Below are 16745 nucleotides of genomic sequence, written 5' to 3'. Positions count from 1 at the left end.
ATGATACCCTTCCTCTTGAAAACTGGCACCAAGCCTTTCTGTGGGGGCTCTGGCCCCTCCATTTCAGCGGTAGCCACTAGAAGTTCCTATCAGAACAAAGCTGACACAATGAATTCTGAATCAAAGAACTATGATTCATACCCATATGTGTTTCATAATCAAAGCAAGAACAGGAATCCCAGGGGAAGCTTCAAGTCAAGTCCCATACCTATCGATGGACTCCCCTCACATCTGCCTCCTGTGTCTGTCCATGTGCAATCCCAACCATACATCGTCCTTACAGGACTCTGGATAAAGATTCCATGAGGCAATAGCATGGAGTCTTTCTTTCTTCAACAGACATGTGTAGAGCAGCCTTTACAGCAGGTAGTGGTATAGACCCTGTGGGTACAGTGAGTAATAATAAACCCTACTCTGTGACTTTTACAGTTTAACATGAAAGCTATAGATAAATCAAGCACTTACATGCATACACTAGCTGCCATTTATACTTATATTTTAAATGTGAGCAATGTTATGACCAAGCAATATTTTTTGGATAGTTACCATATGTCAGGCACAGTGACAAGCCCTTTTAGATGTTATGTCACATAAGCCCCCATAACTTTATGTGGTAGGTATTATAATTTTCATATTTTATAGTCTGAAATTATTTTTTTTAAAAGAGATTGCCAGGCTGTCTAGCTACGCCATGGTCGGGAGGTTTGATTCTAGGTTGTCTAATCTCAGTGGCTTTGCTGCCCCTGCTCAGAATGCACTTGGAGAACTGTCAGAGGGTTCAGGGTTGCTTGAGCTAGCCCATGCTGATTGTGAAGATCCACACAGAACACATTTGACCTTCATCTCTGTCTTCAGTAAAGATTAATTGTAGGATGACTGAGCAGGGAACGAAAGCACTGGAGTTGCAATGAGAAAGAGAACTCTTACCAGAGAGGCAAAAGATGCAGGAAAGCCAGCTAGGAAGTGACCATAGGTGACAGTTAGGGTGAGTGCTGTGATGGCACAGGGGGCAGAATGGACAAATGTAAGAACCAGCAGAGGGGAAAAGAAGGGGAGGCAGGGGAGAGTAGCGCTTTTGCTTCAGACCTGTGGCTTTGATTGTTGGTGGCTTTGGATGCAGGAGGCTGGCAAAAGAACAGGCTTGGTGAGTGACAACACAGGCATGCACTCTGAGAAAGACTGGGAAAATTTACATCAGAAATGCAACATAAAAAGGTGTCAGCACGAAGCACAGGCATGAAGTTCAGGTGTCTTAAAGTCAAGATGACCTGTGTTCCTGGTGGGTGGCATTGTGGCGAGGGTCAGTCAGGCAGGGCAGCTGTGCTGGGCATGGGAAGATGGAGCCAGCATTGTATTTTATTTTGAGAAGTCACATGATGATGACAACAGGCAGAGATGAAAGAGCTAGAAGTACAGACTGAAGAGGAAAGGCCTAGAAGGTCACTGCAGGAATCACCTAGGGATTCTCAAAGTGACTCTGGGAGTTAGTTGATAGACAGTAGCCTTCTGGATTTCCTCTTTACTTTATTTCTTTGTAAAATTAAATCCTTTATCAAGTTAAAAGTAATAAATCATAGTGGTCTAATGCTGAATAAAAATAGCCTTGTTTAAATATCCTGACCTCTTATTGAAAGACAATGCAGAACTCATTTTAAAAAGACTGAAAATGTAATGTATTACATATGTAATGTATTGTATAAAATGGCCTCTTACATGATTTTCTTTCAGAACTGCTCACTAGCAATTATTAAGTTTCCTTTTACAGAAGAAATAAATAATATAACTTATTTATATTACTCTATTATACACTGTCTATATCTAACAGTATAACCCAAATATAACCTTATTCCTGATAGGATCTAGCTAATCAAATTTATATCTTGCTTTTTAATGGAAAATTCCTCTGACTTTATCAACAGATATTTCTGTCTTTTATCTTTAATTGTTGTATAGCATACAGTTGTTGAAAGTTGGTATCAAAAAGAAATTGTTGAATAAGTATCAGAGACTCTCTTCTCAATAATTTTGATAGAAAGTCAGACATAAATTGTTTCAAATCTCACTCACCTATGCGGGAAAGTGTTTAAGAAATAGATATTGGTATGTACTGGAGTGGGTTACACTGAAGAATAGATATGTGTCTGAGGCTGCAGCTCAGTGCTAGACCTAGCTAGCATACTTGGAGTCCTGGCTTCAGTCCTCAAGTCCATGACCCCTGGTGTACAGTAGGTTTAAATATTGTTTTCTTCTCATATCTTCTCCAAACATCAAACTACCCATTTATAGTAAAATTTGTTAAGAATATAACATTAGATTTGAAGCGTATCTCTCCTTAGGGTTGTTGTCTTATTTGAATTTGACTGGTAATATAAACCCCATTCATTAGCATGTGGTCTATATCCAATGCATTGTTGATGGATGAGCCATTGGACACATGAGTGATGGCTGTGGACCTAGAGGATATCCATCTCAATCTCTATCCCTAATTGGCCTCTGTGCTTTTCAGTAAAAGCGAAAGTCCTTTTCAGTGAAAGACCTGAAATTCCTGGTCCTTCAGGGTCCCTTGAACCTATCTCATTATGAAGCAGATCCATTATTATATGATGATGATACTATGCCCTGATTGGTCACTTGCCTTCCGCATACATTGTCACACTATTTTGTGCACTGAACTTTCCTTAACCGAAAAATTCCATGCAGAATCTTAGTGATAAAATGTAGCAGAGGGCAGCCTTCCACACCTTACCTGCTGTGTGATTATACACCTTACCTGCTGTGTAATTATACACCTTACCTACTGTGGGGTTGACCCTCCTGGGTCTCTGCCTGGGCATTCTGATTTCAAATTATATTCTTCACACTGCTTTACTTTAGTCTCCAGCTGTCCACACATCCCTAAAACCTATTCCAGTCTTTCTCACAGGATGGTAATATCTCTGTAACCCTGGAGAAACTCCAAGCCTCCCTTCTCATCTCTTGTGAGATGAGATGATTCTGTACTAGACCCCCAAGTGGTACCTAGTGTTTCCTCTGTCATCTCAAGACAATGACAAGTGAGGAGAACTGAAACCCTTTAGACTGGTACAACAGGATCACCCAGCATCTTTATTTGAAAGACTGTGTCTAGGAGAAGCATTCCGTGCATTTCCTGCTGAGCTCTCTGGTCTTTGCAGGGTAGATCTCAGCCTCTAGCTTTACCAGTGAAAGCCAGGTTACTAAGAACTCAGTGGGCTTCACCTCAGGCTCTATGGCAAATACATTTAAATCCATTTACATTTGATTTCAAAGTTTTGCCTTCTTTACTGTAATATAAAATATCTGAGTTTTTAAATGTCATCTCTCTCTCTCCCTCTCTCTCTCTCTCTCTCTCTCTCTCTCTAAAAGGAGCCTTATACCCAGATGGGACATCTGGAAGGAACAAGGAAGATGACATGGTCCCCCCTGGCAAAAACTACACCTATGTCTGGCCAGTGAGAGAAGAATATGCACCTGCTCCAGCAGATGCCAACTGCCTGACCTGGGTGTACCACTCACACATTGATGCCCCTAAGGATATCTGCTCTGGGCTAATTGGCCCCCTGCTGGTGTGTAAGGAAGGTAGGCAGTCTCCATTTCCAAAAGCTTTTTCCCAGATGTATTGATCATGACTTTTGTACAATCCTGTCATTTGCACCAGAGCTGGCTTCTGACTGCATGCTGTGGGATGCAGGTTATCCCTTCACATTTACTGAACACTGTTGGCAGGAGAGGGGCCACCCTAAGGTTTAGTTTACCTCCAACTGCTTTTTCTTTACACTCTTAATGTTCCTTAAAGGTGTACTGAATAGATACTCAGGGATGAGGACTGATGTGGACCGAGAGTTTGTTATCATGTTCACTCTTGTGGATGAGAACCAGAGCTGGTATCTGGATGACAACATCAAGCAATTCTGCACTAATCCAAATTCCGTTGACAAAAGTGATGCTGTTTTCCAGAGGAGCAACAAGATGCATGGTGAGTGTGTACCATGATGCATAACAGGCATTCTGCATGATGAGTACTTCAGGGAAGCAAGACACATGGAAACCCTAGACCTTATTCTCAAGATGTGTGGATTTGGATGGCAGTGATTTGGTATAAGACACAACACACCTTGAATCCCAATAGTCTGAGAAAGAAAGGAAAGGCCATATACACAAGCTACATTAGGTACGACAGACAAGACAGTGGTATAGAATATAGGGGGAAAACACATTTTATATAGTCTACTTGGTCATATCCACTCTACTCCTTTCTCCAAGTATCTCCACCATATTTCTGTCCCAACCTCATATTTTCCACTTAAAATTTGTCTATTTCTAACTTACCGAGTCCAATTAATGCTTCCCGTCTGTGCATGAGCATGGCATGGCCACCTACTGGGCCATGGGCAACCTACCAATGACCATACTCACAGAGCAAAGGGACTCTTCTCTCCCTCAGTATCCACCAGCTACCAGATACACACCAGACACTCCTGACTGCCTATCCTTATCTATGGTGGGATGTCGAAGTGTTAACCCTGTACAAATACCATGGATGCTGGGCACTCAAGAGTGCCTCTGCCATGCTCCATCCAGAAGGCAGCATTTCACAGTGCCCTCCTGTCCGGTCACTTCATCACACAGTGCTTTCTGAGCCTTTCCTGGAGATGGTTTGTAAAGATGTTCCACTTAGGACTCAGCGCTCAGAGTCCCGTATTCTCAGCACTCTAAATAGTGGGATTGTTTTAGATTGGGGATTGCTGCAGGAAAACATTATAGCAATGACCCACACACGGATTGTCTAGCTTTGGTCCTGCTCCCATCTTCAGGGGAGTGTCTTCCACTGGTGTGTTTGTGTTTGCAGCCCTCAATGGATTCCTTTTTGGAAACATGCCTGAGCCTGAGATGTGCGTTGGCGAATCTGTGTCCTGGCACCTGTTTGGGATGGGGAATGAGATAGACATCCATTCCATCTATTTTTATGGTAACACCTTCATCACCAGAGGGCACCGGGCAGATGTTGTCAACCTGTTTCCAGCTACCTTCCTCACAACAGAAATGATAGTGGAGAATCCTGGGAAATGGATGATAACCTGCCAAGTCAGTGACCACCTGCAAGGTAAACTCAATGGAGGCTGGTGTGGAGGGGCTCGAGATGGGTTCTACTGTCCTAGACTACCAACCCAGGACTGGGTTCTACCATGGTCACAGGATCTCTTAAGTAGATTTCCATATGCACCACATTTACTTGACTATTTAGCATCTGCAAAGCACAGTGTGTATTTAGCATCCTCTCTATATATTTATTATGATGTTCTTAAGATTAATTTGAAGCCTTAAAGGAACTTAGAAACTAGTACTTCAACATTTACAAAGTACACAAAGTGGGTGACATACATTCCCCATGGACCTGTAACATGAGCCTAGATGTGTGGGGAGGAACTGGGTGGATGAAGGGATGAAAGGCCACACAAACTGAAAAAGTTCATATTCTCTTCCAGTGACTGGAAATGAAACAATTCACATTTGACCCTAGAAAAGTACTTGGTAAGAACAGGAGTCAATTTCCCACCCAAGCCTTGAATCTCCCTTCATTCATCTTTAAGTCCTTGTGCCAGTTCAGCTCAGATCCAAAAACATCTCTGTAAGAACATTCTTTATAGTGAGATAAAAGTCCGTTGGCATAGTCCATGCTCAGGAGAGGTGGGCTTTACAAAGAAAAATAAGCTGGCTTATGTGCCTGCTGGATATCTTGGTCTTGGTTATTTGGGACAACCCAAAATACCTCCTCACTTGACATGAGGTTTGTGAAGGAAGGGTGATGGGGGAGACTAGGAAGGTAGATGAACCCTGCAGGAAGGGATTTAAATGGCTGGGCTGAGGAGGTGATAGGCTATCTGCAGGCAGGTGCAGTATCCACACCCTCAGGCACACTACTGTTGCATGGGGTCAGTACAGTGCCCAGGATGATCAACATCAGCCCGGGATGATCAACAGCAGCAGGCACATGCAGAGCAGACACTGGGGGCGGGGGGGAAACTAAGATGCCAGTGTCAGAGACCCAGAAGGCTAATGTCTGGTTAAATGTGGATGCTACTACAACATACAGATGCTAACAGGTAGAGTCCTGACATTCAGGACATGTTGATAACATTTTCTTGTTCCTCTCACCCTTCTGCAGTTAATCCCGGTGTCAGTTGGCTGGGTTAGTCCAACTATACTCAGCCCAGTTAATACGTTTTGGATACTAGTATGGAAAGATCAAATACTTTTTAGATTTATTTACTTTATTTTCATGTACATGAGTGTTTGCCAGCATGTCAATCTATGCAATATATGTGTGTCTGGTGCCCACAGAGACCAGAAGGGGTGACCATATCCTCTGGAATTGGAGTTATATATGGTTGTGAACCACCACGATGTTGAGAATTGAAGCTGATTCCTTTGCAAGATCAGCTAGTACTCTTAACTGCTGAGCCATCTCTCCAGTCCCCAGGTTCCTATTCTAAATGTAGCACACGCTCTTAAAGTTGGGAAGAAACTTTCCGATGTAGGAATTCAAAGTCCAGATTTAAACCAAGACAACAGCAGCCGTTTGAAGCAGTTATGACAGCTTGGTTTGGCTAGTAGTAGTAGTAGCCATAAATGGATATTTATACATTGACCAATCTGAATTGCCCACAGAAATATTACAAACTATAAATTTGTGCAATTTGATTTTTAAAAAGATTTATTCATATTTATGCATATGAATTGTTGCCTGCATGTATGTCTGTGAATCATGTGCGTAAAATACTCATGGCAGTCAGAAGAGGGAGTTAGATCCCTCACAACTGGAGTAACAGACAGCTGTGAGCTACCAGGTGGGGCTGGGAACCAAACCTAGGTCTTCTATAAAAGCAGCAAGTGCTCTTAGCCACTAAGCCATGTCTCCAGCCCTGTAATTTGATTTTTAAAAAATCCCATCGAGAGATATTGCTCTACTTTCTGAGATGGTGCTGGTCCATTTCCACTTCCCACAGCTCATTTTCCTACTCACTGATGTATTTTATCAGTGTTTCCCTGTGAGTGAGCAGAGTAACTTTATCAGTGTTGATGCCTCCAATGTCACAGCAAGATGACCACTGACGCCCCTGTGCTGCTTAGCACTTCTGAACGCTCTCCCATTTGTTATAACAATCTACAGACATGTCTTCTTAAACTCCTGGATTTGGAATTCCTGTGTCAGACTTGGATTTTTTTAAGCTTCAGACCCACACTGCTTGATTTCCTACCAGCATTGTTACTTATCCACCCACAGCGTGTGAGCATGTCTGCCCTCCCTCTGACTGACAACCCTGGGAATTATGACTCTTAGATTTTATCTCAGCTATCAGTGAACAATGGTGCTGCATAATTGCAATTGGGATAGGACTTTTCCATTTGTTTACTGGCTGGTGTCATTTCTTTTCTGAACAACCCATTTCTGTCTCCCTCCCCCATTTTCTATTTGGGGACTTTTTTAATGTTTAAAATGATTAATTTTTCATTTTTAAATATTTATTGCATGTAAATATATTAACTCCCCCTACTTACCCTTTGTTGCTAACTTTGTTTATCATTCAATTTTCTACTTGTTTCAAATGCTGATGCTTGTTTCAAACCTGTTCCATTTCTCCTGGGCGGTTCATCCATGCCTTGGTGTGTGTGTCTCCTCCCTCTGCAGCTGGTATGCTGGGACAGTACAGCGTGGGCAACTGCAGGGGTAATGCTCCTCACCCAAAGGTGCAGGGTCAACAGCGGCGCTACTTCATAGCGGCTGAAAAAGTCCTCTGGGATTATGGTCCCCAAGGCTATGATAAATTCACTGGATTTCCCCTGAATACATCTGGCAGGTAAGAACTCTGCTGGTGTTGCTAAGTCCTTCTCCAGAGCAGTGTACAGCAGGCCCTTCCCTGTGATCTCACTGCATCTCAGATGGCAGACACATGATGTCAGAGCTGCTACAATTCTTATTGAGGACACTGCTGAGAACTGGGAGAGTGGTTATTTGTGATTGTTGGCTAGATCAAAACTCAGGAAAAATGCATTCACTCACTAACCCATTAACTCAGTCATCACTCATTCAGTTAATGTATTCATTCACTCACAGATTTATTCATTCACTGATTCACTTGTCCATTCATTGCCATTCATTCACCTAGTTACTCCCTCCTTCCCAGTCATTCACAGACCCACTCACTCAGTTACTCGTTATCATTCACTCACTCATCAACTCACTCACTCATTTACTCACTTATTTTTTTGCTTTTCTAATCAAACATTTCCTTAGCACCTCCTATGTGCAAACAATAGTGGTCAGGGCCATTTGAAGCACTGACTACAGACTGCCCATGCGAAGCAGTATCAGAGAGGGAAGAAGACAGGACTCTGTGTGGAGATAAGCCATTGTGGTCTAATGGCATTCTTGTGTAAGCTACACAGCCTCTCTGTCCTTTGCCTCCCTGCTTAATTAGATGCTATGAAACCCAAGTCTAGTGTTGCCTCTTAACTGAAATCTTCACCTCTCCAGTCTTGAGTCTCTTGGCTTCCACAACACATCGTATTTTTCAAGTTGACATGAAAATAATTTTATGTATATAGGTAGTTTGTCTCTATGTATGTCTATGCACCCTGTGCAAGCCTGATTACTGTGGAGGCCAGAAGATGGTGTTAGAGCCTCTAGAATTGGAGTTGGAGATAGTTGGGAGCCACCATGTGGGTGGTGGGAACCAAACCTGAGTCCCCTGGGAGAGCAGCCAGTGCTCCTAGCCTCTTTTCAAGTTGATTTTTAAAAAAGTGGCTGTGAACTTGTGACTTACAGAGTCTTGGGTAGTGACATCTTGGACACACTAAGAACACAGAGAGCTAGCACGAATCATAAGCAGTATCATTCTGAAATTAGGTGTTTCAGGCATATAGTTTATAGACAACTCTCCATGGCTTAAACCATTTGATTAACTAGACATCATGCTTCAATCTCCACTTCTTAAGCATGTCAGGTATAAAAGAGTTTATTATATACAAAGCCTAGTCATTGGCTTCAGTGAGAGCTACAGGGATGTTTGCTCTACAGAGAAACCAGGAAGCTCTTTATTGCTTCTTAAGACACTGTTCTGGAACCCTATTGTTGGTAAATGAGGAATTTCCTGTGACGTCTTTGGTTGAGGAACCTCAGGGGAATGAGGTGCAAGGGTGAAGAGGGAAATGGACTTGAGAACCAGCTCCTAGGCTGTCGATGATCCCTAGGCTGTCGGGCAGTGATCCCTAGGTGTTGTGCTGGGGCCTGTGCAGGTTTTGCTGGGTAGGGGTGGTGTTTAGGTGGTGTAGAGTGAGCTCCATGAGGACTCATCTGGAGATGAGCCTGGATGTCTTCTCAGAGTCCCACGTCTTCCCACAGTGACTCTGCAGTGTACTTCACACAAGCTGACAACAGAATAGGAGGAAAATATTGGAAGGCTCGGTACACGGAGTATGTTGATGCCACTTTCAGTAGAAGAAAGATGCCCTCTGATTCAGAAGCCCATCTTGGAATCCTTGGTACATGCATCCTGATGCTTTGAAGGGGGTGTGCTCCTCTGCTCACTCTGATTTACTTCTTCAACTCTTTTCATCCTTTTCTCTTGTTTCCCAGGTCCAGTCATCAAAGCAGAGGTGGGTGACATCCTGCTAGTGACCTTTGCCAACAAAGCTGACAAAGTCTACAGCATCTTACCCCATGGCGTGTTCTATGACAAAGCATCAGATGCAGCTCCAAATGTAGATGGTAAGCCTCAACCCAGGTTCCTAAGGACATAGTATGAGACAGGAAAGGATTAAGAAAGAGACAGAGGCTGGGCGGTGGTAGTGCATGCCTTTAATCCCAGCATTTGGGAGGCAGAGGCAGGCAGATTTCTGAGTTCGAGGCCAGCCTGGTCTACAGAGTGAGTTCCAGGACAGCCAGGGCTACAAAGAGAAACCCTGTATCAAAGAAAGAAAGAAAGAAAGAAAGAAAGAAAGAAAGAAAGAAAGAAAGAAAGAAAAAAAGAAAGAAAGAAAGAAAGAAAGAAAGAAAGAAAAAGAGAGAGAGAGAGAAAGAAAGAAAGAGAGAAAGAAAGAGAGAGACAGAGGTATTGGGATGATGTCTGGGGGGGGGGGAGCGGAGGGAGATGCTTATGTGTTGGATCCCCAGTGCTCATGTGAAAGATGGGAGAAGTAGGGAGCATTGTGAATGATCCCGACGTGTGTGTCTGTGTGTGTGTCTGTGTGAAAGGAAGCTCCCTGAAGCTCATTGGGTGGCCAGTATAGAAATCAGTGAGCTACATGTTCAGTGATCCAATAAGGTGGAGAATAATGGAGAAAGATGTCCAAAGTTGACCACTGACCTCTCAATGAATGCACCCATGTGTGCATCCCCCCCATACAAACAAGTATATTCACCATACACACAGGAAGGAGCGAGTTTGGTTTAAGTCTCTAGTCCTCCTTTTCCCATCTCCAAGCAAGCTCCTAAACTCTGTGAATGTAGTTCTTCTTGCCTATCAATTACAGATTAGAACAACACCCTCACAGGGCTTTAGACAGGGCTGAGCACATTCAAGCTTCAAGCCTACAGCCATCGCTTAGGAAATATTGCTTGCCTTTCCCTCAGTTACAGAAAGACTGATTCCATAACCTCATGCAGTTCTCCAACATGGAGAGCGTGTCTGCTTCGAGTTGCAGGGGATTCTGCTGGTGAGATGAGACCTGAGGGTAAAATCTGATCTCATCATTTAGTTGACAAAACCATGTCACGTGTGTTCTCTGTGTGTATTCACAGAGATATTTATTGAAAGTCAGTATTATGGGCTAATGTCTACAGACTCTGTCCCTCACAGAGCAGGGAGCACAGGCTCTCTGTACACACAAGGCACAGCAGGAACTACCCTTACATTGCTGATACTGCTCATGGGAGACTCCAGGCGTTTGGCATATGTCCCACCTCTGCACTGGACATCATGGCCACCAGAGAGAACTCCTTGTGATCTAGAATGGAGCCAGGAGCAGTGGAGAGTGGGCTTAATGGTGATGCTGAGGGTTGAAGCAGAAAAGAGAAGGGAGATGTCCCTCAGACCCACCCTGTCTCCTGTGCTCATTGCACCCCTGCCTGTCTTCCTCACTCCCAATTCAAGATGCTCCGAGTAATTGAGATGGGGGGCAGCAGTTCACAGTTAGATCAGATGCAGAGTGAGCTCACAGCTTTTCCCAGCTCAGAGAAGTCAGAGCTGCCTGTTTGCAGAACCCTGCGCAGGTGCTCACACACTCTTGTTTTTGTTGTTTGGCTTAATTGCTAAACTTGCACACTGTCCCCTCATATTTTAAGCTTGTTAAAGATAGGGCTCTGTTTTAACAATTTATTTTTAAATTTTTATTTATGTGTGTTTGTGCATGTATACATGGGATATGTGTAACCCTACTAGGAATAGAAGAGGGCATCGGATCTCCTGCAGCTGGCATTATGCGCAGTTGTGAGCCACCTCATACACAGGTGCTGGGAATTGAACTCAGGTCTTCTGCATGAGTACTACATGCCCTTAACTGTGGAGCCCTCTTTCTAGCCCCCAGAGATAGGATTCTTGCTTAACAATTCAGGTGTCTGCTGCAGGACTGAGTATGATATATTTCACATAGAAGGTGTTTGGTGGTATCTTACAGATTTGTATTTAATTGTGTGGATGGATCACTATAATTCTCTTAATATCAGCTAAACATGGCATGAATACATTATAGGATATAATCTGCTAAGAAGAAAACACTTCAGTTTTAACTTTTACCTCATAAAATAACATCTGAAGCCCAGGGAATCTCTGGGTAGAATTTGTGAGGAAAAACGGCCTTCTTTTTGTGAAATATATCATCAGAGAGAGCTGCCAGGGTTGGGGTCCAGCCTGGCAAGCCTGGTGTTCTTGGCTGTGTGCCAACCGTTTCATTTATATCCTCAGGATTTCTGAAACCAGGGGCTCACGTCAAGCCAGGTGAAACCTTCACCTACAGGTGGACAGTGCCAGAAAGCGTCAGCCCGACAGATGAAGACCCCCCGTGCCTGACCTATCTTTACTTCTCAGCGGTCCAGCCTATCAAGGACACTAGTGCTGGGCTTGTGGGGCCTTTGTTGGTCTGCAAAAAGGGCACGCTCAATGCCGATGGGACACAGGTGGGCCACCAATGTCACCACACTCTTTCCAGGGCTGTAGGTGGGAGCTGGAGATTAAGCAGCTATGGCCACTAACAAAACCGTGTCTCTTCTGCAACTTCTATGGTTCTTTTTAAGATTCTGACCTATATCTTATGATTTCTGCTTGTGGCGTCATTGATATCTGGTTGGTTTCCTTACCTGTAAGTTGCCTTGATTCTGGAAACTTCAGAGGCATATATGGGTATGTGATGGGATCTCTTTTGCTGAGTGAGGTTTCTCAGACTTGGGCACATCCATGAACATTTTCAGCATCTTTTATCCAAGCACTCTTGCTGTTGAGGCACAGAGCACATGCTCACTGCATCCAAACACTCCAGACCAGACCAATCAGGATCTCCTGGTGATTCCAGTCTGTGCCAAAGCTAAGGGTTGCTGCAAGTCATTGGAAATTAATCATGGTAGCTGAAAGAAAGAGATGACATGGAGAAACTGAGACTCAGAGACACTGAGTGAGACTCAAGGAACTATTCCTAGTAAGTTTGAAGGCCACCAGAACGTAGGACTTGATATCTCACCCTTCCTCTCTGGTACACTAACCTACCTGCACCTCACTGTGTTGGCAAGTCCTGAGCCAAAAAGGCAGAGGGCCAAGAGCTACTGGTAAAATAGTTCTCGTTTTCATTTTTCATGTTATATCTACTCAATGAAAACTTAGTGGAAAAATTAGAAATGAAAAACTCAGTGAAAAATTAGAGTTTGCAGAGGATATGGCTAAGTCAAATACGATTCCTAGTGAGACTACTTATTCCAAATTCATGAAAAAAGACAACCCCCCAAACAAACAAACAAACAAAACCCCACAGTTAAGTACCTGATATTTAGTAGAGAGACAAAAGCATTTGTCCCCAGATAAAGCCATTAGTGTGAAATGTGCCTTAGAGTGTGTGTCAGACTCTCTGTAGACTGAAACCTGCTCGGGGTTCTTCTGGGTAGGTGGAGAGAGTCGGGGGCTTAGAGAAGAGTGTTTCTTTCCAGTGAGTTGTCAGTATCTCTCCCAGAGGTGAAGGGATTTCACAGACTATGGTCAGGTGACACAAAGTTGATTTCTGACCATTATTGCCTACACATAACCATTCAATGAAACTCCCAAATTCTGTGTTCTGTCTTGTTCCTTCTTCCCTCCTTCCTTTCCTATTTCCCTTCCTCCACTTCTTACTTCTTCCTCTTCTCTCTCCCTCTCACTCTCTCTTTCTCTTTTTCTCACCACACAATGACAGAAATGTGTAGAGTACAGGAAGAGCACGTGGGTAGGGAGGAGCCACTGAGCCTACAACATGTCATTGAGAGAGGCAATAGGAGAGCATTGCTGAAGAGCCCTGTGAGGCAAACAACAGCAGAGAGAGAGAGAGAGAGAGAGAGAGAGAGAGAGAGAGAGAGCGCACAGAGGGTGGCAAGGATAGCAGGCATGTTAGAGACAGGTGGACAAGGGTCAGGCCACACTCAGTGTCGGAAATGATGGGTAAATCTATGGCTAATGTTGATGACGCATTTTCATGAATTTTAGAACTAATTCAAGCTGTATGTTGTATGTCTTTGTTTCTTCATTTTCTTTAGAAAGGAATAGACAAGGAATTTTACCTACTGTTCACAGTCTTTGATGAGAATTTCAGCAGCTATCTTGATGAAAACATCAAAAAGTTTACTTGGCATCCCTTCAGTGTTGACAAAGAAGACAAGGAGTTTGTGAAATCCAATCGGATGCATGGTACGAGAGGCTGGGCTGCAGCTGGGAAGTGCACTCGAGCCTGCCTGATTTTGGTGTCTTTGTTATTGCTCCTGGTCAGGAAGTAAATAATTTCATGCCTTCAGATTCATGAACTCCCAGAGATAATGTGAATCTGACACTTCTGAAACATCATGCCATCTGTACACAAAGCAATACAGATTTTTTTTTTCGAGACAGGGTTTCTCTGTATAGCCCTGGCTGTCCTGGAACTCACTCTGTAGACCAGGCTGGCCTCGAACTCAGAAATCCGCCTGCCTCTGTCTCCCAAGTGTTGGGATTAAAGGTGTGTGCCTCCACGCCCAGCGAGCAATACAGAATTTAAAGTAGCAAAGAACACAGATGATCCAGAATATGGAAAATGACTGATGAAATCCCATATCCAGTCTGATAACAGGAGATCATGGAGAAAGATCACACACACCGAAGTATACCAAAGCCATTACAATGTGCACCTGTTACAAGGATTAATTTCCTAAACACACGTGGTTCCATGTCATCTTAATTTGGAATTAATGGCATAATGGCAAGCCACCCAGTGATTATCTGTGACTAGCCTGGGAGTCTATTGGTTTCAGCCATGTTGCCTAATGTATCCAAGGAGCAAGCTAGAGGTCACACACCAGAATGCAAGGAGCAAGCAGCTGCCCAACTTACTAATATACTGTAACATTTCAATGTATGCATGTGAGGCTATGAGGCCTCCCATTTCAGTTCTAAGCACAATATTTGTTTACTACCCTTTAAAACAACATAAAATAATGCATAAATGGGCTCCCAAATCCTTCCCTACTTTAGGAAGTCCCTAAAGTCCAAGGTTACAGTAACCCTCAATAACCAGGTGGCTAACTCCCATGATCCCCAGTACTGAGGACAAACAGAGACCCTACTTGGACCTGTGGAATTCAGGGAACAATGACCTTTGGTATCAGCTTTCAGGAGAGCTTTGCTATAACTAAACTAGGTTTGAGTTCCAGTCTTGTTTGCATGGCAAGAAAGGAAGAAAAACCAAAACACTAAGGATAAAGGGCTTCATATGTGGGTCTGCTGTGGGCTGTGTGTATTCAAATGGTATTTATGAATGAGAATGAATGAAAGGTCTAGAAATAGAAGCATTAAATACCTGTTTAGAGTCAGGAAAGATCCTCTTCAATCAGCCAAGTGTGATAAGTCTCTTTCAAATTCTGTAGACAAGACTTGGTTTACTGGTTAAAAAAAATATTATCAATATCTCTTTAAAAAATAGGGGTTTTTTTTTAGACACCCCAGGGCTTTCTACTAAAAATCCTAAATTTAAGTACACTTGGTAAGTACCACGACAGACAGAAATGAAAGGAAATTTTCTTTACAAGAACGTTATATCAGAAGACCATCCATGTGTGTGGTAGCTAGGCTTCCCTGCTTATGGCATTAGCTGGGAGTCAGATACCAAGTTATAGTTTCATGAACTCACCAGCTAAACACTGCTACTCAGTCCTAACATTCATCCATACTAAATCGGACGTAATGCTTCAACATCATTCTCAAGACACTGCCCTAGAGAGCTACCATTGATATATGGGATTGATAGACAAGGCAAAATTAACTGATTACCCTGAAAGCAAGGGCTTATTCATTTTATTAGCTATTTTCTTGATGGTGGGTGGGTCTTTTTCTTTCTTTCTTCTTTTGTTCTTTTCTTTCCTGCTGACAAAATGCCTGGCAAAAGCAACTTAAGGGAGGAAGGGCTTATTCTGGCTAAGAGTTTGAGTGGGCCATCCATCATAGTAAGGAAAAGATGGTACCAGGAGCAAGAGGCAGCTACTCACATTGTACTCAGAGTCAAAAAGGCAGGAAGTAGGAGGAGGAGGGAAAGGGAGGGAGGGAGGGGGAGAGGGAGAGCAAGAAATAGGGAGAAGGGGGGAGGGAGGACAGAGGAAGGAAGGAGGGAGAGAGGGGGAAGGGGGGAATGTTGGCATGCTGGTGATCAGGGTGCTTTCTCCTTTTTGTTCTGTTCAGGGTAGGCATTTCTCCCTCAGTAAACCTCTCTGGAGATGTCCTCACAGACACACTTAGAGGTGTGTCTCCTAGGTGATTCCAAATCTGGTCAGGCCATCAGTGGAAATTACTGTCACAGTCCTAAGGCCCACATAACCCACAGACCTCTCAGGTATCTCAGGGGGGTAAGACAGTGAGTGTTACCATACAGCAGGCTTATTTACATATGTCCTAGCCTTTCAAACACACCGATTCTTAACAAACTCCAATCTGTTGCCACTGATCATATCTGCAAATGCCTGTTTACTGAAACGCTTGCAAATTACTCAGAATCTATGAACACCTGGTAGCTTTGAGAAGCAAATGCAAAGGCATTTGCAAATGAGAGTGTCTCAGTCAAATGCATTGAGTCCAGCAAGTTAATAACTGAGGAAGTCACATGGCAAGGAAATAATAAGACAAGAACCTCAAAGAAAATTATTTTATATCAAGAATTTTCTAGACAAATATGGGAAGATAATGAAGTCAATCAACACTATATTTTAAAAAATATTTTAACTATTTTATTATGTTTTTGGGTGTTTTGCCTGCATGCTTGCCCATGTATCATGTGGCTTATGGAAGCCTGAAGAGGGAGTTGGATCTCCTGGGACTAGAGTTACAAATCGGTGTGCCAGATTAGTTCCCAGCCATGTGGGTCCTCTGGAAGAGGAGCCAGTGCCCTTAACCACCGAGCCATCTCTCCAGACTCCTCAAATGGCATTCTTTTATAAGGATGGTGCTCTTGTGACATGCCAATGTGTTGACAGT

General features: G+C 43.4%; 1 protein-coding gene across 2 annotated transcripts in view; it reads left to right on the top strand.

The window, feature by feature from the left end:
* Hephl1 (hephaestin-like 1) overlaps nucleotides 1-16745 on the top strand; it is a 60330-nt gene that overhangs the window by 18154 nt on the left and 25431 nt on the right. For both annotated transcript variants that reach the window (XR_003947897.1, NM_001164797.1), the window contains exons 3-10: nucleotides 3385-3597; nucleotides 3815-3994; nucleotides 4868-5122; nucleotides 7709-7877; nucleotides 9422-9561; nucleotides 9656-9787; nucleotides 11982-12193; nucleotides 13790-13940. Coding sequence is in view for 1 of the 2 variants with exons in the window: in NM_001164797.1 (NP_001158269.1) it covers nucleotides 3385-3597; nucleotides 3815-3994; nucleotides 4868-5122; nucleotides 7709-7877; nucleotides 9422-9561; nucleotides 9656-9787; nucleotides 11982-12193; nucleotides 13790-13940 (1452 nt within the window). In the remaining variant the exon portion in view is untranslated. The remainder of the gene's footprint in view (nucleotides 1-3384; nucleotides 3598-3814; nucleotides 3995-4867; nucleotides 5123-7708; nucleotides 7878-9421; nucleotides 9562-9655; nucleotides 9788-11981; nucleotides 12194-13789; nucleotides 13941-16745) is intronic.

This window comes from Mus musculus, chromosome 9, assembly GCF_000001635.26.
Source record: "Mus musculus strain C57BL/6J chromosome 9, GRCm38.p6 C57BL/6J".
Classification (NCBI taxonomy): Eukaryota; Metazoa; Chordata; class Mammalia; order Rodentia; family Muridae; genus Mus; species Mus musculus.
This window is presented reverse-complemented; position numbering and strand designations above follow the sequence as displayed.